Below are 26,186 nucleotides of genomic sequence, written 5' to 3'. Positions count from 1 at the left end.
AATCAAGTATCTTAAAGAAACAGTGCAGAGAGAGAGACAAGAAAAGGTCCAGACACTAATCCATTGGAAACACCTGTAGAGAGATGTGGAGGGAGCCACACTGTGAGATCTGGAACAATCAGAGTGAGAGGAGGTCCAGGCCAGATCAATACCAGAGTATCCAAGGTCAGAGAGAGATGGTGGTGTCCGCAACGGTGTCAGACGCTGCTCAAAGGTAAAGAAGAAGAATAGAGGAGGGCAAAACAATGCTGACAGTATTTGTTTTAGGCAAACATTATTAGAGATAATCTTTGAAAGGTGGAAAGTTCTTTACCTTTTATGTATCTCTATATTTAATTTTACCTTAAAATTTCACTTGTTCACATGATTTGGTTGTATTAGCTCCAGGACAAGAATATATAACCTACCCTTTCCATGCATTATTTTGTATCATTGCGTAGTATTGTTTTATGAACGCTTTCAAATTTGAATTGACAAAAGTTTAATTTTTTTGAATGCAGTAATTATAAAGTGGATTGTGCCTGCCACAAAGGGAACCAGAACTGCCCAGTGCAGAAACACAACTCGAGCCCAATGGAGTTGCTTCCTCCCCCACCCCTCCCCCCAGTGCCCGCCCAGGTGGGGGCAGAGACCAGGCGCAGGAAAGCCCGGCGAAAAGAGCTTGAGGTGGGAAACCAGGGGAGCATGTCGGACGAAAACAGTAACCAGCAGCCAGAGGACCCAAACGATTCCAAAGATCCCCAGGGCACCATTACTGGAACAAGTGACACAGAGGTTTGTTGTGAATAAAATAAACATACTCATTTGATCTGAGACGTATACCTTAGATTTCAGAGTCATCTACATATTATTTTGTGGGATCAATAAATACAATTATACATACATACATCTGAGACAGCGTGTTAAGCAAAAACAGCGATCTCTCTTATACTGTATATAATTGATAATACTTCTTTAGTGAAGTGAGTTGAAGCTAGTTGAATGCAAAGAGGCCGAAATTGATGAGAATAGAACCTTATCACATAAAAAGGGGTACAACAAAACGCTTGAATAGTAAAACCAGTTATTCACGGTGCCCTGGCAGCACTTGCTAAATTAATCTGTAATTCCTGTAAACCCAACCACTTTTCCCAATTTTGCAAGATTTTCAGGCACACCTAAGTGTTAACTCTGCAACATTATAGTTATTTAAATTATAGTCTGCAATGGGACTGTTATCACATGAGCCAAACAGGAATTTCCATATTCACTTCGATTTATGTAGTTTGTAGCACATTTTCTTTTCATTTCTGACTGGAGTCTTTTAAGGAACAGCTGAAAGATCCTCAGATCAGTTAGCAGTTCGAAACAATCTAAATGACCCAAAAGTCCTCGTCTCAATTCGTGGCCTTTCTTAAGTTTTAAACCTTATAAGTGTGCATGACTCCTGCTAATTATCATTTCCTGCTGTTTCAAAAGCCCTGTTTTGCATTTTCTTTGTGATTTCAGTCGCGTGAAGACCGGAAGGCAGAGGCAATCATGCATGTTTTTGAGAATTTAGAGAAAAGGAGAAGAAGGAATATTCAGAGTCAGGACAGGTGCCTCACTGCTTCTGGTGCAACTTCCAGTCCAGTAATACCAGTGGCTGAGGAGCCTAAACTGGAAACCCTTGAGTCCGAGGATACCAGCATCCCTTCAGGTGGGACACAGCCCCCCCAGAACAGTGGGGTTGGAGTCAGCACACGACGTTCCTCCTACAACATGGTGAGTGCCTGCTCTCTTCTGTTACTGTTGTGCTTCTGAACATTAATGAATGCTTCTGCACGTCCCGCAAAATATCTGATTTTTAAGTATTTGATCATAATTGGCTGAGTGCCACCAGGTTTAGGGGTGGGATTAGTTGGAAAGGGTTCTCTCAGCTCGGCAAACCTAGAGAATTCCTGGTGCCTGTTGTGCAGTTACTGAGGATCACACCTTTGCACTGGGATGCATAGCCTATGATGTGTTAAAAGCTCTAAGATGCACAGGTCGAAAGAGGCTGCCTACACTTCCTCTTTCTCCAAAGGTGTGCCAACTGGGTTGACTCCTGTGACCCAAGATACAATAAGCGCAACTAGTGATTCTCGATTTTTCGCATTGACTGTCACTTTCTGGTAGGTATTCTCAAAAGGGGACGCAGCTTATTTTTCAAACAAGTAATTTAAGGAAAAAAATGTACCTCTCCACAGTGATTCTAAATTTAGTGTCTGTCATCGCAACTACATTTTGGACATAGTACATCTCTTTAAAGATTTCACGAACATCGGCTGTGCTACAAATTACATTCATTATTTGTGTTACATTGTAGTCAGTTTTAATCACAACAAAGCGTAGATGCATAACAAATGACCAAATGCAGAAACGTTAAGGGAGTTGACGTTTAGGGAGGTGGCACAGTGAGGCAATGGTTAGCGTTTTTAGCTCTGGATTCAATTCCAGACCTGGGGTGCTATCTGCTTGTGATTTGTATGCTCACCCAAAGTTCATATGGGGTTCCTCTGGATGCTCCGGTTTTTCCCCCAGTTTTGCTTCTGAGACAATTGGCCCTGGTTTGAGTGTGTGTCTGCCCTGTGATGGACTGGTGTCTCGTGCTGGGTGTACCTTGCTGGCTTAGGTTCCGGCTTCCCTGTGACCCTGAATTGGAAGAAGCGATTGGAAAACGAATGGATGGATAAGTTGAGGGAACACCTGCTTTTACTCCTTGTGTTTCTTTTCTCTCCCCCCAGGAAACAGCTCCCGTAGTGGAAAAGGCTCCTGCCAAGCCAGCTCCAGCCAAAACCTCGAAGCCGAGGCCCAAGAGCCGCATGTCCCGATACCGCTCCAGTTCTTCCCAGCGTGCCCGGCGCCAGCGCCAGGCCCTGGCGCAGCAGGCAGCGGAGCACAGCCAGGGGGTGTCAGAGGAGGGCATTCCTGGGGGTCCTGGGGCTGAACCTGGGGCTGCCGAGGGGGTTTTGACAAGTGGTCAGCCCCCAGATTCAGACGGAACAGGGGGTGCAGCTTCTGGAGCACTGGGAAACAAAGGACACCTGCGCTATCCTAAGACTAAAAAGGTAAAATGTGTTTGCCTGTCTCTTTCTGATTTGGGCTTGATATTTTTTTCCTTTGCACTTAATTTGCCCTTTTTTTCGGCATGTAGTCACTATAATTTAGGGTTTTTTAAACCATTTTGAAATCAAATTGAGAAAACAATACTTTCTTGGTCTTACACATATTCCAATATTCCAATATCAGCATCTCATAATTTAGCTTTTCCTGCGTTTCCTGCTTCTGACTCACAGAATTAGTTTTTGAATGCAGGATGACCGTGAAGACTGCTGCCTTTTTTCCTAAGTTCACAGAAATAAAAATTATATTTGATGTCCTCCTTTTCTGCAGTACCTGGTTACTGAATGGCTAAATGATAAGGTAATGGAGAAGCCTGAATGTCCAATTGACCGACCTCTGCGGATTACCACAGACCCGACAGTGCTGGCCACTACTTTGAACATGCTTCCTGGTCTCACCCACTCACCTCTCATCTGCACTACCCCCAAACACTACATTCGTTTCGGCTCACCATTCACTCCCGAGAGACGCAGGCGTCCTGTTATCGTGGATGGCACTTACGGCTCCTTTAAAAAGGTGAGTCCCTTGAGCGGAGTGTCTAAGCCTGTTAAAAACAGTTTTTGTGCAGCAAACGATTACCATTACACACTACTGCTCTGTGATGATGAGCAGTGCATCCTGCTTATGATGGTGAATCAGGTGAATAGAGGCTTCACACAGGAAGAAAAAAGTTTGGACAGGCCTAATTCAGCTGCATGGGGTGAGATCTCATGCTGGTGCATCTTGGTGGCAAATATAGACTGTATTCTGTCTCCAGTGGCAGGATGCTTAAAAGTGGGGTGAACAGAGTGAACAAAACTTGAGGGGTGTAAGATTTAGTTAGGAACTCCTATTTCTGTGTGCAGTTTTATCCTTGTGTTAACTGCATCTTAATCTGGAGCCACCCTATTTAGAAAATAGTAAATAGAACCCTCCCATTAAGAACTTGAGTTTCTTGTTTTGTAACTGTTATCTACGAAACTTTCCCCCAGTCTTAAATGTTTGGAAGAAAATGTGGGAAAAAATGTGAGTTAGGAACATTCTGTAATACACAGTTATAATATGTTATTATATTAATATATAATGGTATCAGTGTGGCCTCTGATATGTTTTTATTTTATTTATTTGGTTTTGCACTTGTGTAATACCTATGGTAGAATATTGATTTGATCTGTGGAACTTGAAATGTTCAACAGAGATCTGATTTTCCATTCATCTATGAAGATTTACTTTGCAAGCATACACATGCTTACACCAGGGCTGGTTTTCCCAGAAACCAATTAACCTACCAGTCTGCAATTGAACCCAGGGCCCCAGTGCTGTGAGGCATCAGTACTAACCACTGCATCACCTTGCTGTGCATTTGCATGTCCATCTTCATTTATTTTTAAATGTCATAGAAGTGTGTGAAAATGGAACAATGATTTAAGATATTTTGAGCATAAACTGTGCCACAATGTTTGCTTAAATGATTAAAATGTATGTTATGATTACAAATTAAAACTTTATAGCGTTGGATCAAGCAAGCTTTGGATGAAGGCATGTCTTCAAAGAATGCAGAGAATGGGACAGAATCAAACTCCTCACACCAAAGTAGTAGCATCAGCAGTAACAGTTCCAACTCGGGTGACACAGGTATGTGAGGCTTAATAGTGTTTTAACCTTCTGCAATTACATCTTGTTATTTTGTTTTTAGAATAATAGGCAACAGGATTACTATTTTTTTTCCTTTTTGGAAGCATTAGCAAACGTATTAGTGGCCTACTCTGCTCAAGGGATTCTCATAGCGTTCTACCATCTGGTTTTAGTTTCAGTTTTTGTATCATGCTCTGTAAACTTGCCCATTGTGAAAGCCTTTTTGTTCTGAGGAAAGCCTAGTTGGATACCGTGCGTCATGGCAGGGAATACTTCTTGGCTCTGCATCATTGTTTTATTGTTAATACAATAGTAAACTATTTGAATGTTTTCTCTCATGCATATTCCTTATTTTTATTTCCCTGAGGAGTGTAAAACATTCTTTTTTTTTTACCTTCTTAAGAACTGACAGCCCCCTTTAAGAAACGGAAGTCCAAGTTCACCCCAGAGGTGAACGCCGCAGACCTGCTCCAGCCGCTGTCGCCAATCACCCCACCCCCGCCCTCCTCGGACACCATGAGCCCTCTGCTGGCTGCATCCTGCGCTCTCATGTTGGATGAAGAAGAGAGGCGCAATGGATACAGTCTCCCATACTCTCCCCTTCACTCCCTTTCTGCTAGTCGCTGTAATACCCCATTACAGTTTGAGGTAATTAAAGCAGCCAGGTGTTGTCAGGCAATTACTAACACCGGTGTTCAGGGGGAGGAGGGATTAATGTTTAATTTGATATGTATCTGGGGAATATTTGTCAGAAGGGGTGGCAGAGTTTTTGTATTAGATGTAATGGTGCACTAGATGTATTAGTTGTAGGAATAATGGAGTTCAGTTACACATGCAAAAAGATGTACCTTCATGACCACAAATAAGGATCTGTAGTAGGGAAATGCAGTTCTTTTAGTTTTATTTTTTTATTCTTCCCTAGCATATTAATCGTTATTGAGCTTCATGTACAAAGAGACTGGATTTAAACGTTTATTCAGGTGATGAATCCTACAGTGTACACCACACTTCTGCCATATCTTTTTAATAAGCTTCAGAAGTAATTTTGCTCTGGGATTTAAAAAATATACTTCCAATAAATGCAATTATCCTTCTCATTTTGATGTGAAAAAGGTGGGAAAAGAATTCTAAAACTTGACCATTTTGTGGACAGAAATGCCAAGACAGATCTAAACAGAAGATTCTTATCTGGGTAGCTCTGTATTACAATTTATGCAGTATATTAAAGATGCAAATCTTAAATTGATGTTTTTTTAATTACGAGACTGACACTTACCAGCACATCCTGCTTTATTACATTTTAATTTGTAATTATATTATGATTTATACTGCTTATGACTTTTTTGTTTGCTAGTTTCAGTTAAATTTTCATGCTGAATCATTGAAAACTTGCTTTTCAGTTGAAGTCAGTTTTATGGGCCCTTTAATCTAATTGCAATTATTTTCCTTAAAATTGGATTGATATGAGATGTTAAGACAAAAACAAGATCGAAAAGGCTGTGTTGTTTGCAATATTTTGTTAGTTTAGAGGGGGGACAGCTTTATATTAATACTCTGAAATACATACTGGGGGAGAACGCCCATTGTTTAATTTCATATCAGATGAGATTATCATGTTTATTTTCATTATATGCATTATCATTGTTTTACACCTTTAAAAATGCAATTACTTTAAACAACTTTAAATTTTATTTTTTTATCTACTTTTTAAATATTTGCTTAACATTATGCCACGGCTTTGGAGAATTTGGTTAGTAAGCAATACAAACATGTAGTTTGTATCCAATTTTAATTTGCCAATTAAAATATTGAACTAATTTTTACATTCCAAGCCAAAAAGTCTCAGGTTTATTAAAACTGATTGTGAAAATTCAGAACCGATGCAAAAACAATTTATGTGCTATATTTTCTGAATTTTAAGTCAGTGGTATTTCCACTGGCTTTTCTCTGCGCCTTTGAATCACTAAATAGGTATTAAGCTTTGCTTTATTTCCATGTTCAATAAGTGATTTTCTAACCAAATAATTTTCGTTTTGCTTTCGAAAGCTGTGGCATTATCTTCCTTTTTTTTGCTTTTATTTGCTGCCTTGACTTTTTATTTAAAAAAAATAACAAGTTGCTTTTCCCTTCTCTAGAACATATCCTCCCCTGAGAGTTCCCCTGCGCATAGGCCCGAGTCCCTGTCACCAGAGGTAGTTATCGCAGCATCTTGCTTAGAACCACAGGAAAAGAAATGTAGCAAGGCAGTTGGGAGGGGGTAATCAAGCAAGCAGATGATTTTGGGGGCTTGTTATTTGTCTTTTCATAGTGCATGGTTTTCTTTACTTCTGTTACACATCTATGCATGGATAAATTCACATTTCATTGCTGAGCTAAGGTACAACACTGTGTTGGGGTGGGGAGTGTCCATGAGCATCAAGAACAGCAGACTTGAACGTTTTCTCAATAAAGTGCTACCTACTGTTCTAAAACCAGGCTCCCTTAGTCCCTTAGTCCATTGTTTTTTCTATTGGGTCTACCTGTTAAATCTGTATTGTGTTTTAATCCAGCACAGGCATTCTGAAAAACAATGCTGGTAGGATACTCTGGTTTTACCCCCTGCAAGGGTATGTTTGTGAGACTCTAAAAAGTAAGCTTAACATTAGGGAACCTGGTTTTGAGAAGGCAGAGCACAAATTCTGAATTCCCACCGAAACCTTGCATCTTAGATTTTGTGTGATTACATTTGTAGTGGAGCCTTAATTATTTAGCATTCATGCAAGCATTTGCGTCACTTGCTCACAGATTGCAATACATGTGCAAGTTCTGCAATTTCAGCATTATAAGCAATTTAGTAGAACTGGTAACAGCTCTTATTGACTTTTAGGGTGTTTATAGTTCTGCTGCTGTATATTTTGTTTCAGAGCATGTTAAATAAATATTATAGGTGTTAAAATCAAATTCTTACAGATTTGGGCAGATTAACGATAATCGGAATTATTTTGTGATGGATTTAAACTGAATTAATAGATTATTCATTTTTAGTTGAGAAAAGGGGAATGTATTTTTGCTGCAAACGTCAAAGGTATATCCTGTATATTTATTTAACATCCTTCTTTTCAAGCTACTGGGTTTTCAGTGTCTGCAGAAAATTAATCTGCATGTGCCATTCTGATTCAAATGTACTAATTTTTATGCTGAAAATTTGGTTGTGAAAATAAGGATTGTTTAAAAAAGGAATACTTTAAGATCGGTTTATCTGTTTAGCTTGGTCAGTGCTAGTGTTTTACAGTTATTTCTCTTTCGGTACAGTTACATCATCTTTTTTTACACATTTCATATCTTTCAATATGAAGCACTTGAAGAAGCTTTGTGGACATACTGAATACATGTAACATAGAAATAGTCATACAAAATCGAACAGTTTTTGCTTCTCATACTCAATTTCCAACATTGAATTGTACACACGTTTCCTTAAGGTCATTGCTGTTTTCTGGCAATTCAAAAGATGCTTATTCTGTTTACTACTGGAATAAGGCGTACTAGATGCTATTTTCTGTGGTATCTATGTTTAATATAAAATTTATTGGAGTATTTGTTTTTAATTTTGCTGATTTTATACATTATTTTTATATACAAATACAGTACATTTAATTGCTAATATAAAACAGAGAAATGTTGATGCCACTAATATATTTGCTGTGCACAGCTTGCTTTTTTCCCCTATACATATGGCAAATGTTCCTCAAAAATAACGGTTTAAAGAAATTAGCATAAGGGGGACACTGAACTTTGCAGTTTAGTTTATTTTCACTTAATTCCTAGAGACAACATTTTTTCTATATATAAATCCAGGACCAGATAGTTGTCTTGCATAACACAGTTTAACATTAAGTAATGGAAACCCATGAGGTGTCAGGAGGTTTGACAATATCTGTTTTGTTTTTCAGCCTTGCCTACGAGCAGATTTTGATCCATCCCGGGTTGTTTATCCTGAGCTTTCCCTTTCTACCAGTTTGGAGAGCCCTGTGCTCCCAGCCACAGGAGGATCTGAGGAGTTTGCTCCTGTGCAGGATCCCCTGGGTGCTCCTGGCCCTCTGAGTGGGGTGTCTGATGCAGTGTTTGGTGGCAGGAGTCTGGATAGCCAGGCACAGACAAGAGAGCAAGCCCTGAGAACGGAGTTTAATCTCATATATGCCTGTTCACCATTGAATGCTAATCTGGGATCAGGAAACCTCACAGAGGGAATAGGCAGGGGCTGTGCTGGCGACAGGAGACAGTCACTATCAGAAGGGAGTTTCTCGCCTGGAGAATCATTTTTTGGTCGGACAAGCCAGTGCCTCCTGTCTGAACCAGGTCAAGATTCGATGTCACCTTATGGAGACAGACAGTATGGTTACCCTGACAGTGGGACACCCCCTCATCCTCATAACCCACCACAGAAAAAGAAGGCAAGTCCATTATGAAGTGTACTTATTGCTTGACATGCACCTCAGGTTGAATTCTTAGCCTGAAGTATATTTAAGGCTACATTTCTGTTTGAAATTTAAATACCACCAGTGCATTGTCAATATTTTCAGCATTACTAGTGCATAATAGGACTGTACTGTTTAGATTCAAGCCCTTGGGCTTCAGTACTAAATGGTGCATTTCCTCTATTTTTTTAAGGTCTCTCTCTTGGAATATAGAAAGCGGAAACAAGGCGTGAAGGATTGCTTCCCAAGTGAGGTCGTAAATTCAGTGGGCACACCGACCAGACCAAACACTCTTTGTAGCAGCAATGCAGACTCTCCCAGCCTCCAGAGGACAGTTTTGCGGACTCCTGTATCCCCTCAGAGTAGTTTTTCCTCCCCTGTTCACCCATCCATCCCCCAAATTGAGGAGATCAGCCCCCCTGATCCCAACTCTGGCCAGTCCATCAACTCGCAAGCCAAAACCCAGGACACAATCGGTAGCCACTGGTAAGAGCCAGAAAATGGTGAAATGGCGTCAATAAGAGCAGGCTGAGACTAGGCTTCACTTCATCTAAGACAAATCTGAGTTTTCTTTGCATACCCAAGACTAAATCTGTGGTCCAGTTTTGTCTTTTTAAAGCTTTTACTTCCTTGCTATTGAACGGTTCTTTCAGGAGGCTAAATGTGTTCCCATGATTGGAAATTATGTAAAAGTATTTCACTGATGCTTGGTGAAAATGTTGTCTGTTTTTAATTACATTTTTAAGTCGAATTGTGGAAGCCAATTTATTGGAACAGTTAATGAGCTGTCAATTTATTGATGAGATTCTTGGTTCAATAACCAAGGGACCCATATAGGACTGAGCTTCCCCTTTTGACCGTTTGCTTTTTATTAACTAAAAAGGCATGCCTTGTTCTATGTAGCCTACAATTGTGATGTTTTGGTATTGCATAACTATTTCAAAAGCTCACATTTTAATTTTTGGGAATCTGGCAGCCAGATAAAATAACTGGTGGGCAGCCCAACTCCTGTGAGGTTTGAAGCAAAGTGTGGGGGGGTTTGTGGCACTGCTCTCACTGATGCCTCCTGTGCCAGGATGGTTCCCACGTTAGTGGAGAGACTGCGAGAGGGCCACGGAGTGCTGGAGAGGGTCCTCCGAGGCATGAAGATGGAGCGGGCGCCGAAGCGAGCGGAGTACAGCTCGGGAGACAAAGACTCGGGTGTGTGCAAGAGCTCGCGACGAAGCTGACGCCGAACGCTCGGTCGCTCTCTCTCACACTTTGCTTATAATCTTGCAGCCAGCTGTCACACATTTCATATCTTTGTTGTGTTCTTTATCTGCACTTGTATGCATCTCTTCGGGTTAGTGTGGCATACCACCCTGACCATATCTTGCTTGGAGGTACATTATGGTATGATCTCATCCATCTCGCTGTGGTAATTAAAATCATTGTTTCAACCTAGTGTTAGAACACATTTATTAAGCTAGGAGTACCTCTCTTGATACAATTGAGTTCTTCCTCTTTTTACCCTAAGAGGCTATCATATTACTATGGTGTAGAAATTTAAATGTTTTAGTGCGAGAAAACAGAATTAATATTTATTTTGAAATTTGAATCCTAGTTTTATGTTCATGTAGGTATTTCAAAATTGTAGCTTCTAGGTGAACTTATGAATACTCTTCTATTTAAAATATGTTTAATATATAATCATGATTCAGTCACAATTGGATAATTTATTTATTCATTCTTAAAATATTGCTGTAGTGTAATTTATATTCATTACATGGTTTTTACCTTTAACTTCTGACAATTCATATATATATATATTTTGTTGACTCTCCAAGTCTTACTACTGTCTGTTTCACATTTCATATCATTTGCACCTTCAGATTAGACCACTGGTTATTCAGAGGTCATAAAATATTCTAGATAGAGCCATTATCATAAAGCAGACCCATTTAGCTGTCACGCACTTTTCAAGTGTTAAATCTAACACATTGTAAGTGTCGGTTCATCTAAATCCTGGTGTTTTGCAATACATGACTTAATTTTAAAGTGGGTTTATTTGCAGTGGGAATCTTCTCTGAGTAGGAGCTGCGGCACTGTTTTTAATTATCGTGGTCAACATGAGCAGGAGTTCTGTCGGTTCACTTCGCTGGTTTATTTGGGGTTTTTCTTGTAGATCCTAATGAAGGCGAGTGCTTTGAGATGCAGACGGTTTCCCACTCTCAAGGATCCCCCATCCACAGCCCTCAGAGATACAGCCACAGTCCCTCGCTATACAGCCACCAGGTAACGTGTCCGTTTAACAACCGTGAGCAGGCTGTTCTTTAATGGAGGCATCCAGGTGGATGCTGCACATTGGTGGTGGTGGAGGGGAGACCCCATTACCTGTAAAGCGCTTTGAGTGTAGTCTCCAGAAAAAGCGCTATATAAGTGTAAGCAATTATTATTATTATTATTATTATTATTATTATTTGCGTCTAGTTAGAGAAATACTGATTGAAGGATTACAACATACTTTCATTTCCCTTTTGCCATTTATTGGCCCACCATTGAATATTCTTATTTTTGTTCTTTGCGTCCTGCAGTTGCAGCCACTTTCTGACGGGCACCAGGCTGAAACACCAGCTTTTCTCCAGCAGAACATGTCACCATTCCGAGGTCACGGCAGCTCCTACAGCCATTCCTTGCCTTCGCCTGGACATGGCTACAGGTCTTCACACACTCTGACCCAAGTGACCACAATCCAGGATGTGCCCCAGCAGTCTGCGTCCTACACCAGCCCCGCCAGCTCCTCCTCTTCCTCTTTGGACTCGTCTGTGGCTAGCCTGAGTGGAAATTCTCGGCATACAAGTAGCAGCCAACATCTTTCTGGGATTACCATGCATTCGTTCAGTGGGAGCCCTTTAAAGGCAGGCCTGTATAATAGCCTGACCATGGCAGTTCCTGCCTCCCCGTTATCCCAAGGCAACTCTAAAACTGTTACTACAGATTCCGGTGTGGCTTTAACAGTCACCAATGCTGCTTCAGTTAACCCAACCTCAGTTTCTCATAGCTCCAGACTGTCTCAGTCTGGGTTACGAACCTTAAGCCCTAGCAGTTCCGGGCAGACTGTGTTACCAACACAGCACTACCAACAACGCACGACTACCATCAACCAATTCCAGCACCAACAAATCCAGGGATCCGGAGTAAGGACTCAGTCGGGAAGCTATTAGACATTATGTAATTAACCTGTGGAGTCTTTGGGGAAATATAAACAAGGATCAAGGACTGGATTGCAACCAGGACCCATAGACTTAGCCTTTTGGCATTAGTACACATGGGCCTTGATGTCAAAGGATTAAGAAAACGATCATATACAAATTGAAATAAAATCCTTCTGTTCCCACAAATGTACAGTGCACAAAGAGAAAAATAATGCAAAGTTATTGCAAGTACCTGTTGTTTAGGTACTTTAAAAAGCAGAAATAACTCAAAGGAGTTTCAGTTAGGTATCTATGATTTGGTTTATAACCAAAATATTAGTCAAGTCGTGCAGTAAAGACAATGTTTTTATATGTAAAGTTGAAAGAAAAATATATTTGTATCATCGGTTATAAAGATGCAGGGGAATTTGACGGCACGAGAAGATTAGCTCCTATAGACGATCATTCCATATGATTGCCAGCTTTTTCTCACACAATTATACTGTAATATTCTGGAGTTAGAATTTTTTTTATTTATCTAATTTTAATTTCAGTTATAACCATTCTAGGCTAGCTATAAAGTACATGACTCGTTCAAACATTATAATCCACGGTGCTGCAGTGACACTTTGATCTTTTCCACACATTCATGCTGTGAGTCCCTCAATATCTTTTTAATTGGAAATAGATTTTTTTTTAATTTATAGTGACTGTTACAAACTTTCCAGATGTTTATATGATTGTGGATAGAGGGGGGAACAGGTTTTGAAACCTCTCATGTGGAGGTTTTTGGCAATTCAGATTAATAACTTTTGTCTCAAACCCCCCCCCCCCCCCCACCTCAAACCACGCCATCCTACACAGTACAATGTAAAAGCAAAGGGTTATTTGGATTAAAGCTGCTGTCTCCTCTTTTTTGTGCTGCTTCGAACAGAACAGATTAGATTCCTCGGCATTTGATTGAACAGCGTACATGGAAATTCCAAAGTGGTGTACTCTGAGTATTGGGGACAATTGAAAATGCTAAAATTGTCACCCATGATCAACAAGACAAATCCATTTGACTCAGAATCATGACGGTTTATCCAAATGAGGGTTTGTTCTTTACCTGTTTGACAAAGGAATGACCAGTACAGAAATTGTTAATTGGTGAAGAGAATATGGGTGCTAATATTTGATTATTGTATTTAGCCTGAATGATATATATATATAGTCAAGCACCTCGGCTTTTTGTTATGTGGTCATCTATCTCCTATGGATGTAGAAAAAGGGTACTTATTGGTTACATGAATGTTCTCATGGTGGAATATTTCAGCAACTTTGAGACTCCTCCGTGACCCAAATACCAGCACCTTAATTAAATCCATTATGTATGATTGTGTACATGTATCAATGTGTTATATACTGTAGGTAGAAATATAGTACACTAAATTTCCAGCACCTTTTCCAGTTTCGTTCTGAGGGTTAAAAACTGAAGGAAATGGAAACTGCGCTGAATCGACAGACTTCTTTTGTTGTTTTTATTTCCAATTGTAGTACCTGACAGACAGTACTTTAAAAGAGGATACTGCATTTTTAAGTCAAAACATGTTTTTACACAGAGCTATAACCATTTGGACTTTCCAGAAAAGAAGATATGTAATAATTTTTGATAATAAAATACTCATGGTGATAATCAATCATATTTTGAAAATGACAGTTTTGGTATTTTTTTCTAGTAACTTTTTAATGCAGAAATACTGAAACCGTAAGATGCATTATTTCACAAAATTACTTGACAATTCTACTGGGTTTTTGTATTTTTATTCTTCTCAGTTGTGTCATGATGCAATTCAGAATTCTCAGTCTACTCATCAGGAAGCTTTTTTTCTAAAACTGTCTATCCAGAAGGTTTTTGGGTTACCAGCACTAAGGCCTAACCAACACATATGCTGATGTGAGATGTTTCCAACCCTAATCCCTGACCCACACACATGGGTTTTGTTTCCAGATGAGCTCTGTTATGTAACTGGCTTTTAATAAGTCTTTTTCAGTTTCTGATCATTTTGGAGTTTGCCTTTTAAATATTGCATTGCATAAATAACCCGAGATTGACTTGTTAGTTCAGTTGATCGGTTAACAAAATAAAGAGCTCAATTGGATTTTTTCAGTTTTTACACAGAGCTATAACCATTTGGACTGTCCAGAAAAGAAATGTCATTAATGTAATGTAATGACATAACTTTCAAACATAACCAGCCCTTTCCTGGAGAGCCAATGTGTCTGCATACACCTGAATATAATGGAAAAGTTGTTAAAATTGTTCAGTTATTCCAGTAATGAGCTGCTGAACCGGAATGTTTTGTACCTTTGCAGCAGTTGGTCTATTTATCAGAGCACATCAAGATTGGTTTTGTCAAACAGAATTTAATGGCAGAGTTTTTCTTTGAAGAGTGTTTATGGTTTTGCTGTCTTGTTATAGTTTGAAAATGTGATAATTGACTGTTTTCCCAAGAGGCAGTGACGGACAAAATCCTGCAGTACATGTGCTGGCACATAAGCCATTTCATTAAGAGAAAAAATGAATATTTTATGACCAGCACCAGTTTTTGAATAGTCCTGTGGATTACCATCTGTGCTCTTGTTTTTTTTCTCATACTATTTGCAAGTGATTGCATGTGCAGCATATGGAAGTACTCCATAAAATTAGACTACCAGTAATTTATCTATTTGACAGTATTCCAGGATTTTCACTTACAGATTTCACAAATCTCTGGAACATACACTACCGCTGTAGATTTGCATGCTACTGTGCATTACTTCTAGGTGTTTGGATATTAAAATCTTTATATTTAGGTTAGGAAGATTGACACAAATTATCTTCCTGATGTTGCTTGATTCAACTAAGCTCTGCAAACCAATACTTTTTATTATTAGTTCTGCAGTCTAACTGATCTCCAGTTCAGCAACTTTTTATATTTTACTTGGACATTGTTTCATATGGCCATTCCAGTGCTTTATCTCCCCATAAGGTATACTGCTGCAGCATAGAAACTGCGCAAATTGCACTCAAGTATATTTTTGTCATATTTTCACTTCCATTGAGAATGTGGTAAAATCAATTAGCAATTAGCTATGATCCCATCTCACAATGAAACCATTTGACTAATCCAGCACGGATGTGTGTACTGTAGATCGAGCGGTTGTCTCGGGTGGAACACCAAACCATTTCAAGTCTGAGGTATGGAAATATTTTTAATACCATGTTGAATGCTTATAATTAAATAAGGCCAGTTACATTCAGATGTTTGTTTTTATAAAAGTCATGCTAGATGCTCATCATGCTGTCAACATGCAGTAACCTTATTTTGCATACAGAAATGATAGCAGTCCCACTATTATCTCAGGTTCAGTTTAGGACAGTCTCAGCTGAACTTTAAAACAACACATCATACTTGTACATAAGGACAGCACAATTGCTTTATTAATAGAATATACAGCTTCTTTGCCAAGAGTCCTAACAGCTACGATAATTACAATTCTACTTGCTTGGTTAACTTCAAAAGTAAAATCACAGTTTTCTGTGAGATCAGTACTGGAAACTGGGCTTCAAAGACGTACAGGTTTGTTCGTAAGTCTGGTGAGAACAGCATAGCTTCACCCAATCCAGCTGTAAGGTCTGCATTCGGTCTCAGGGTTTTTTCTGTAGACTACCCGGTAGCCACACTCTGCACGTATGCGCTGGCATTTGTTTGGCCAGGAGGTGGGTATCATTGGTCTGCAAATAACAATGTAAATGAATTAGGGAGACTAAACTTAATTGGGTATTTAATGTCACACAAATGTGGAAACATTTAGAAACACCATCGTAAATATGTTTTTTTTTTAAGTGATCTCCATTAAGCCAAAGTATGGGTAAGGTTATAGATAAGCTGCATACCCTTCACTTACAGAACAAGTCTCTTAAAACCCACTTTCTAACGTGTTAACTTTTTTTTGCATGCTCTGTCAATATATTGTAGTAATATGGTGGTCCATTGGTTTGTACTGGCATTTTAACAAAGACTGCCAAATGCATTGCCAGTATTCTAAAGCATTTCAGTTTACAACTTGGAGCAGTTGCCTGGATATACTGTGTTTGACTGGGTGCTCAATACAAGACTTACTGGAAGCAAGTGAATCCCTTTTCATGACAGTAACACTTGTCACATCCCCTGGAGAATGTCTGTCCTGGTTTGAAAAGTTTTTCCTTGTGCCTGCATTTGCCTGAAATGTGAAAGAAGCAGAAGAAAACAATTTGTCCTTACACTCTTCAAAATATGAACCAAAAAGCATACATTAATGCACTATTTTTAAACAGTACAAAATCACTATGATCCCATGGCTTGTTAAAGTGAACGTTCCTAAGAGACCAATTGCACACATTCTTTAATTCTTTACAGTACGAACTATGGTATTGTAAGTCAAGTGTGAAAGTTTAATAAAAAATGGAGAGAACTACAGTAATTGAAGTTCAGGTGCGTAGCTGCGTCACACCTGAAGAAGGCTCCACGGCCGAAACGTTCTCTTTCTTCTTTTTTTCAGCATGGAATAAACCTATTACTTGTTCCTTTACAGTAATTGAAGCTCACAATTACCATCTGAATTTACCATGGTAAACTCAAAGAAATATACCTACTTACGGTATTGTTGTGCTATAACCTAATGCAATTCAAGGTTCTGTAATTAAAGTTTAACATTATTGAGCAGCTCTCTTTGGCCAACTAGTGTGGCATAAACTGTTAAATATACCTGATCGATTAATACAGGTTTTGCAGATCTTTTCTATTCCTCTCAAGAATCTAACCAGGCTGCTTCAAGAATCACAGTGATTGTCATGCATTGTCCTTGACACCAGAGGGCAGCCACCCATCATTGAGCAGAAAAGCAGAAAGCCTAGAAAACCTGCGTCTGAGGATTTTGTGGGTTTTCCTGTGGTTTATTATGAATAAATTCAAAATTTTGAATAAGCAGGGGACACATTTGAATGTAAATGGAGGGTAATGGAATTGAGTGGAGAGAAAGGAAGACAATTTAACCTACTGTAAGAAATCAGTTTAAAAAAAATATAAAGCCCAGCTTTAGGAGTATTTCCTAGGTCGTAGCAAAACAAATCGGGAGCTGTGCTAAAACTATTCTTACATTACCAAACGTCTTGTGTATGACTTCCTCAAAATCTGGTCAACCTGAAAACAATGTAGTTGCACAGTATTGACCATATTTTTCTTAGAAAACACTTCTAGCAAAAAAAGGATAATGTAGTAACAACTATTACACCTGTAATGATTGTTTTACTTTTGTATCGCAGATTCTCAAATGCCAGCTTGAAATGTAACCTGATGAAGTTTTATTAGTAAGAAGTACCATCGTGTTTCCTTTTGTGGGAATTCATCTTGACCTCTCTCCTTTTCCATATGCTAGGAAGTTGATTGTTTTCAAACGTCCTGCATGGATTAGGGCATTTCATTGGCTATAGTGCAATACAGACGGATACATTTTCATACTTAGTAACTCATTACAAAGCAAGCTCTGAAAATGGAAACGTTAAAGAAACTAGGAATGTGAAACGTTTTGCTGAAATACGTCTAAGCAGTTTAGTGATATCTAAGTCAGCTGTCTAAGACCAACTGAGCTGTAAAATGGAGCCAGCTTGAAGACTGCAGGTCTGCAGTTCCTTCCTACCTGAATGATGGTGAAGAGCAGCTTGTGACATACTGACAGCCCAGATGAGACACAGTGACAAGCCGGTAGCCCACAGTAAAGACAGCCATGTCAGTGGACTCTTCATAGCAGTTCTTGTGCTGGAGAATGAAAGAGCCAAAAATCTGAAGGAAAAGGAAAAAAATGAGGTGCCAAAGAATTAACAAAAGGTAAGGAGCCTCTGTCTCTAATGCTACTGTGTTCAAAATGGGATCACAAAGCCAAAGCAGTCCTGAAGCATTTTCCAGTCTTTTAAATGCTTTTTCAGGGAGCCTGTGCATGACTTTATACCCCCCTGAACACCTGGAATGGGAAAGTAACTTGTTTGGCACCAAAAAAGTGAACACGATGTTCCTGTTATTTTAACTTTTTTCTAGGGGTTTATAACTTGAACCACACACTCCTCCTCCTCTTTCATTGCCTCTGCTTCTCCAAGGTTTTTGAGCACCTCTCATGGGAAAGCAATAATTTCACATTTGGGTTTGTTTCGTGCAGTTTTCCTTGGAACATGTGGGGAAGTGTCAATTGGAATGTTGGCCATTTCCTTGTTCCTCACATCTCCTTTTAATGTCTGGAAATTACTGGGAGTGGTGCTCCTTGTACTGACCACCACAGAGACTATTCCAACACCATCAGTGACCCACCCAGTACATCATTATATCAATTCAAACCTTTCTTTCAGGAGAGAAATTCCTTTGATGACTGAGGAGTGAAACAAGATCTTGAGAGAAAAACTGTACGTTTATTAGTTTGTTGGCAAACTTACCTCTATAAAATTTCTGACCATGCACAGCAAAGTGGGACAGTTGTGATCAGAAGTCCACAACTTCCCTCAGTCGCAACCTGAATTTCTTGCTCAACACCTGGTTTGATATTGTTGCAATTTAAGTTACTTCCAATTGTGAGTTGTTCAGCTCAAATGCGGATTCAAGAAGTTGAAGGTTTTATGTGAAAGCAATGGGTGTTGTCCTATGACATCAATATTCTTAAATTTTATAATATGACTTTTGTTTATGGGTGGAGATACCACTGTGTTTACAAAAAAAATACATAACTAAATATTATTCTTAATGTCACTCTAAATGTGTTCGCTAAATCTGTCATCTCTGGTTAGCCGTGACACACAACAAAATAGCTGAAAAGGGACAGCGTAAAAGAAAATGTTCGATTTAACATGAGGGTGACCAGAAAAAACCCGTAAAATTTATTTTTCCCTGCAAATTCTGCAAGACCTATACAAGATTTTTTTCCTTTGCAAATGGATTAGTAATCTGCAGTGAACAACACACCTTTCAAAATTTTCAGTCATGCTTTAGTATTACTGAAAATTTTATGTTTAATACTGATAAAGTGATGAGAGCCCATCCAAACGTTTATGTGCTGACAGTATACATATCATCCCTTGGAATAACAGCCTGGATCAGGCTGTTTATCACCAGACTTGCAGGTGTGTGTGTTTGTGATTGCTCTGTGTTGTGCTCAGTCTTTTGCTTGCACTGTATTAGCTCTGTGCTGCAGCTGCTTCTTTAAACTTCAGTGCGGGCTAGGCAGGGTTTGTCCAATTTCATCTCTAGGCATCCTCACCCCACCTTAAACCAGTGTGTTTTCATTTCACCACAGCAGACGCGTACACATTCTGGGCCCCACCCAGGCCCTCGCCAATGAAGTCAGACATTCGCTGGCTCGCCACAGAGAGCGCAGTCTGGCACAGTTTGTTCCTCAAGAATCCGGGCAGACGAAAAATAGACGCAGAGCCCCGAGCAAAACTCCCAGGTAATGTCAGCCTCTGGCCACCATCTATTCTAACTGTTCTTGGGGACTGGTTACCCTCCCCATCATTCTAGTTTAAATAATTCATATGGACATATTGAAATGTGGAATACCTGAGGGACATGTTAACACTTAAATGATCTCTCACCCTCTCACAACCACTCAGACTATGCTCTTTATCTTCCAAATCATGCAACAAATATACCTTCTTCACCATTGCCATGACAATTATGTGCTCTTCAGGATTTTACATTTAGTTGCATTTTACATTGTTATACAACAACCATCAATCTTTCACCTGTTTTCCAAAACAGTACAATTACCTAGAAAAATTATATTTAAATTCACAACAAGGACATTACAGGAAAATCAATAATTATCCACTGAACTCATGTAAAAGAAAGTTTAATTTCCAGAATAGTTTATTACACATCACCTGCAGGAATATTCACTTTTTTATTAAACAGGTTAGGTAGCTACAGGTCTGCTTTATTAAATCATTATTTACAATGATATTAACAAAGAACAAGACTGTCCTTAAAACAAAAAAAAAATCTGTTTTCAGTGCTCATTGCAGAGCCTGCTCTACACAATTAAATTTTTACAGTCTACCAATAACATTAAGGTGTCCCCTCAAATTATTTTTACACTAAAGCATGGAAAATACAATGAAATTGTGTACTTGGGAAGGCAAGTTCTAGATTAGTTGAATGTGTACTGTAATGTTTGGGTTTTACAGACCAGAAGTGACATTTTTCTCACCTTGGTAATGAAGACTAGCCAACTAAAAGAACCAATTTCTGAAATGTAACAAGCAAACTTCATGTATCCATTAAAATGTAAATGAAGACATTTTTCTGCTCGTTCCACAGGACACTTGAATGGTTGTTTAATGTTTAGATCTAATTCTATGTACCTTTGTTACAAGTTTGACATTTTTGGTCACTGCATTAAAAAAAAAAGAGAGAGAAGTGCAATACACAATATCAGTACCAAAAACATTCATCAGTACATCGCTATTCTGAGGATAAACTACCACAGCACTGTATCTCACCAAATTCCTCCACCCACCAGGGGACCTTATTTCAGTAGTGTCTTTCATATGTTAAGGTGAGAAAAATTAGCACTAGATCTGTTCTAGAATGTTCTTTTCATTAGAGTAAATTAGTGTCTCGTTTTACAGTCCAGAATTATTTGTTAAACTGATTTGGTAGTTCAGTGATGCGAGCCTTGGTTCACTAAGCACCTTTCTAGATGCATTAAAGCACAAATACAGGAATCTGTACACTTAATTTTCCACCTTTAGAACACCATGTAACTCTTCACAATTTTATTAGGCAATACCATGGTCAGCGAGGTTTACGGTCTCGAAAGGCCAATACAGCTTCAAATTTAAAAATGTATTTTATAATCCTCCAGCATGTTTTAAGTTTGCTGCAACCTCAAATGGGCATTTTAAAAATGCCATCACTACAGCAACAGTCTTAAAATTACATTTCAATTATGGGGGGGGGGGCGGTTTGATGTCTTATTTGCTACTTGAAAATGGCAATACCGATATCGGGAAATGTTGAAAAGATTTAGAAATCAATCATGGGAAAAAACTTATCCTGTAACGGTTGTGAATCCTTTCACTATCTGGTAGTCGCTTTACATTTTAGTGGGAGTACAGATTGTTTTAAAAGTTTCACAACTGACATTATAGATTAGCCATCGAGTATACACTCCATTACATACATGTGCAGATTGGTTTTATAGAAATACTCATTTACCAGGAATGTTAAATTCTTGTTTTCTACATCTAAGACGTAACTTTTCCTAAACTGTATTAGAATCTCTTGTCCTCTAGCATGAACTTTTTTACACATAAAAACATTTTACACACAATCTAATGCCCAGTGTGGTGCTTTTAAAGATGAATGCTTACACTGTAGAATGGTTCATAAACCTTTGGTAACACTTGACCCTGTATTTTACACCTCTTCCAGCTGTAACAAAGACATTTTAACTGGAATGCTTGAAAGTCTGGATTCATTCCTAAGCCTTTCTGTAAAAATACTTCCTGTTACCCACTTGTACTTATTCTCAGTATGTTTTGATAACCATCTCTATTCTGTAGAAATAAATAAGTATTAAAATCCTGCACACCCCCCTTCTGTTACTTCAACCATATTTCAAGATAGCCTGTGCAATTCAGTTCCACCTCTCACAGAGTCAAATATCCAAATATTCTTCAATTTGTAACAGACAATCATCACAGCGTTTTAATACAGAAACCCCCTTTTCAGCTCTCATACACAGGTCCAAAATGCAGAACAAGAATCTGTTTTTCTTTCAGAATATTCATTTCATATTTGGATATTTGGGGAATACTCCTTTCGCACAAAACATTTTACCTTAACACTTAGAATAAATACTCAAACATTCTAACCACATATACAGACACAATTAAACATAAAACATGGCAACCAGTATGCTCAGAAGTTTTTAGCATGTGGACTGAATTGTAGCAGTCTTTTAAAATTCTCCTTCTGTACTGACACCTGCTGTTCACAGTTGGAACCACCTATTTGTCATATTTTGTTTTAAAGTAGGTATGCAGTAGGAAGGTATGCTGTTATGAAGTCTCGACTCCGCTCCTCAAAAATAACTTACAGTTTTTTAATTATTTTAGTGACTGATATTAATTGGCCCCAGTAAACGTTAAAAACTAGTTCAATAACCAGTAGAATAAACAATAAACCATTAAACTCATGAATTAAAATTCACTGAATTGGTAACACTGTTCAGATAAAATATGCTAATATATATCTGTGAAATGTAGATTGGATAATTTAATTGAAATGAACAAGTATGTTTTTTGGGGGTTATTACTTAAAAACAAATCAAGATTGAGAATTCAAATGTCAAAATACAAAAGTGAAATATCCTTTCATCAGACATTCTACAATTTGTCTTTTGTGTTTTTTAGACTGAAAAAGCTTTTATTTTTTTATAAAGCTAGGAAATCCCATTTGTCTGGCTAGCCATCTATAATTCAGTTTCATTTCTGGGCTCCAATGTTTACATTCAATTTGGAGATTTTATTTTTTTTCATCTTGCAATCATCGAGAGTAAAACACTTATAATTTTCATACAATTGGTGCAGTTTACCTTTTTTCCAAACATGTTCTCACTTTGCGTTGAGAATTTTCTGTTTTGTTGCAATAGTTGAGGAATTAGCCACTATTCCTTCTATAACTGCAAGAAGTAGCCTCACAGGCAGTCGTAGCATCAGACTTGACTAGACTAATCTATGTTAACATTAGATAATGCAGTACTAGTGTTCATTACATTTTTATGAAACCACGTCTTTTAATACTGAGTTGTACTGTGTTGTGGTTTCTTACCAGGGCAGATAGAACAGCTTAGCAAAGCAGCCTTTGCATGTGAAAGTTGCTTTTAGCAAGTTTCAAAGAATAACCTAAGATAAGGCCGTGTTGTATGAAAAAGTATTTATTATTGTTAAATTAATCTACAAGAAGTAATTATGAGACCACACTAATTGGAGAATACTCAGTGGTATAACAGGAGTACTATGCTAATTACAGACATGGATGGAAGATATTTCAAAGGCCAAATGCCTGACGTTTTAAATGTGCTTATTTGCTGGAAATGCAAGAGAAAGCAAAAAGCCAGATGAACTGCTGTGGAGATTAGTCTAATGAACTGTGGAAAAAATAAGATGTCAGACTGGAGAGACTAATTGCTCCTACCACAAGAAATGCAATGGACCGTTTCCACCTCCCCATTAGCAAGCACAGCAATCAGTTAGTAGTATTTGAAAGTAAGATCTAGAAGGTTAATATTTTTGAGGATATGGTGTTATAGTACACTATTCATTTCCCAAAACATACCTGTAAACTGCATTTAAATGAAAACTTAAACGCCTATTGAAAATCTAGTGCTAATTATAAATTTGTGCAATTGTACATCCTCAATTCAGAACAGAGGTAAAACAGAATAGAATCTGAAAAGATCCACAGCCAAAATATTTTTTCTTCTGTCTTTTAACATTTTGGCATGGATTTAACCTCCTCTTGCTCCTTTGCTAGTTTCAACACAACCATTTTTAACATCTTTCTGACTTTTTATCTGGACGGAAAAGAGAAGCAGCTTTTCTCTAGCAGAAGAGAGTCAGAGGTTTGTTATGGTACAAGTCAAGAGTACAGTACTTGAAAATGAACATTTTGATCCCACTAACATTTTTTGAAGAAAAATATTCTTTCAGCAACCAATTTAAAACACTGACCCCATAAATCAGAAAACACATGGTTACGAAAAGATAAAGCTGTTTAGATTATGGTTCCATTATTCATGCTACATAGCATCTTTTAAAACATTAGAGGAGGTAGAAATTATGTCAGGTACTGAAACAATTTTACAGTAAAAAGGAGGAATGTTATGTAAGTTACCAAGTAAAAAAAATCACAAGGCTTCCTTCGGTTTGGGGTTTTGTTTTTGATTTTCAAACAGAATTGACCAGTGGTTGGAGGCCATATTGATGATCCGTGAAACACTGAATGTTTGCGATGAGAAGAGGGTGACTGATGGGAGAGGTGATTTTTCCAAACTGCCATTTTTTTATTTTAAAGCACAAGCCAAAGACTTGGAGAGACATACAAGTAATCTGAATCAAGTTAAAGGGAGGGAAAAAATGAAAAGTTAACTTGTATCCTGTTATGTTTGTTTAGGAAATTTTGTACCACAGGACAGTCTTTAATGCACCCAAGCATAAGAATGCAATGTGCTTCTTCAAACTTACCTTCAATTTACTACTCTTTTGTGTAAAAGTTCCTAAATCGACAACTCTTTGACGTTTATTTTCTTATTCCTGTTCTATGTCATATTGTTTTCTGCTATACAGGAAACAACGGAACTTAACGAGCCATCTGTCATAAGACATATATGTCCTTTTAAAAAAATAGTAACAATTAAAAAGGCTTTCTTAATGTTGATTAAGGAATATTCCTGTGTAATTGCTTTAATTTTGACTAGCTTCCGAAAAACAAATCACAGCCAGTACTCGCTCCAGCAAATATTCTTAATAATGAGTGAAGGCTTCCTCAGGACTTTAAGATTTATTCTTACTGGTTATGAGATGGGAAGTGTTTTCCTTGCAGCGGTCCTGTAGGGTTCTTGCAGTTTTCCATTTTGTTGGAAGTGCACTAGTAATGGGATGAAAAGTTTGTATTAATCTGTCCACTCTAGCAAAATGCTAAAAACCGGTAAGAGGCAGTAAACGCTAGGATATCCCTCAACAAATCTGTTTCTCATTGTGGAGGATTAAAAAAAAATGAACTCTATCATCTTGGTAGTGCTGAAAATGTTGTATTGGAATAGGATCCCATTCCTGTTTTCAAGGAGAGCTGTTCAGTTCCTCCAGTCCGTCGCAGAGTCAATAACAGAAAGAAGACTCTGTCCCACCAACACAAATCCAGACTTTTCCAGCTCCTCTGTCTTTTCCCTTTCCCCATCTCCCATCACAAGTCAGTGACTTTGTTTTCCACAGCCGCTGCAATCTGCTGAAGCCGGTATCCCAGTTGCATTTTCTGGGCTGTTGGGTCCTCCTCTAGTGCAGTGATGATCTAAGATGGTGGAAAAACAGCACATACACATAAGTCAAGATTTACTTTGTGCATCTTCTTTGTGAGAAACAATCCACATTTAGTGATCTCTTGCTTAACTCTTGGAAATGGACAGGAGACTGTGCTGTAGGAACTACATTAATTGCCACAGTTAATGTTCCCTGCTGTGTCAATGAGCTCACATTTTAGGATCCTACGAATAAAAGAGCAAAATAATATTGTACGAAGAAGCAGCAGAGCATTTAGGGCAAGAACCAATGCAGGCTTGTAGTTAATGCAGCATTACAAAAGTGGAACATGTGTACAAGTGAAATCATTTCTCAAAACCCTTCGGGATCAATAAAGTCTTATCATCATCATCATCATCATCATCATCACCATAAGATGGCAGGGGTCTATGGTAAGAAATAAAGGTGGATTTATAGAGCCTGAGGCCCAATATAACATTATAATTTCGTGAGCATCAGACCAAGCTAAGCAGGAAGTGTTTCTGTCCGGGATGGATCATTTCGGGTTATAATCTATTCAGTTTAAATGCCGTGTTCCTCCAAAAACCAAATGATGACGACCACCTATCCTGCAGACTCCAACAGACAGCTCCCACACATAACCAACATGCCGATTTAAATTCGGAATCCCCCTCAAACCAATACATTTGAGCACCGTCCCCCCCCGCCCCTTTAAAGACAGCAGTTCAAGCTCAGGTG

At 38.5% G+C, this 26,186-nt stretch overlaps 2 protein-coding genes and 1 long non-coding RNA gene across 5 annotated transcripts in view; 1 reads left to right on the top strand and 2 right to left on the bottom strand.

Annotated features, from left to right (window-relative positions):
- setd5 (SET domain containing 5) overlaps positions 1–14,505 on the top strand; it is a 41,392-nt gene extending 26,887 nt beyond the window's left edge. For 2 of the 3 annotated variants that reach the window (XM_015348277.2, XM_069189435.1), the window contains 12 exons: positions 501–774; positions 1,489–1,743; positions 2,745–3,068; positions 3,394–3,639; positions 4,614–4,737; positions 5,141–5,385; positions 6,873–6,929; positions 8,667–9,167; positions 9,385–9,677; positions 10,267–10,391; positions 11,356–11,465; positions 11,765–14,505. In XM_015348277.2, the coding sequence (XP_015203763.2) occupies positions 501–774; positions 1,489–1,743; positions 2,745–3,068; positions 3,394–3,639; positions 4,614–4,737; positions 5,141–5,385; positions 6,873–6,929; positions 8,667–9,167; positions 9,385–9,677; positions 10,267–10,391; positions 11,356–11,465; positions 11,765–12,394 (3,184 nt within the window). In that variant the 3' untranslated portion in view covers positions 12,395–14,505. The remainder of the gene's footprint in view (positions 1–500; positions 775–1,488; positions 1,744–2,744; positions 3,069–3,393; positions 3,640–4,613; positions 4,738–5,140; positions 5,386–6,872; positions 6,930–8,666; positions 9,168–9,384; positions 9,678–10,266; positions 10,392–11,355; positions 11,466–11,764) is intronic. The other variant, XM_069189436.1, reaches the window with a different exon arrangement.
- Positions 14,506–15,580: 1,075 nt separating this feature from the next.
- LOC138238443 (uncharacterized) lies at positions 15,581–18,740 on the bottom strand. The gene is made up of 3 exons (XR_011189489.1): positions 18,065–18,740; positions 16,510–16,609; positions 15,581–16,121 (listed from the first exon to the last, which is right to left on the bottom strand). It is a non-coding gene; the product is annotated as an uncharacterized lncRNA (long non-coding RNA).
- A 1,501-nt stretch (positions 18,741–20,241) lies between these two features.
- Positions 20,242–26,186, bottom strand: part of LOC102685597 (plexin-B1) — a 129,280-nt gene continuing 123,335 nt past the window's right edge. The window contains exon 41 of the mRNA XM_069189434.1: positions 20,242–25,479. Coding sequence (XP_069045535.1) covers positions 25,375–25,479 — 105 coding nt within the window. The 3' untranslated portion in view covers positions 20,242–25,374. The remainder of the gene's footprint in view (positions 25,480–26,186) is intronic.

The sequence above is a fragment of the Lepisosteus oculatus genome, chromosome 4 (genome assembly GCF_040954835.1).
Source record: "Lepisosteus oculatus isolate fLepOcu1 chromosome 4, fLepOcu1.hap2, whole genome shotgun sequence".
Taxonomy (NCBI): Eukaryota; Metazoa; Chordata; class Actinopteri; order Semionotiformes; family Lepisosteidae; genus Lepisosteus; species Lepisosteus oculatus.
This window is presented reverse-complemented; position numbering and strand designations above follow the sequence as displayed.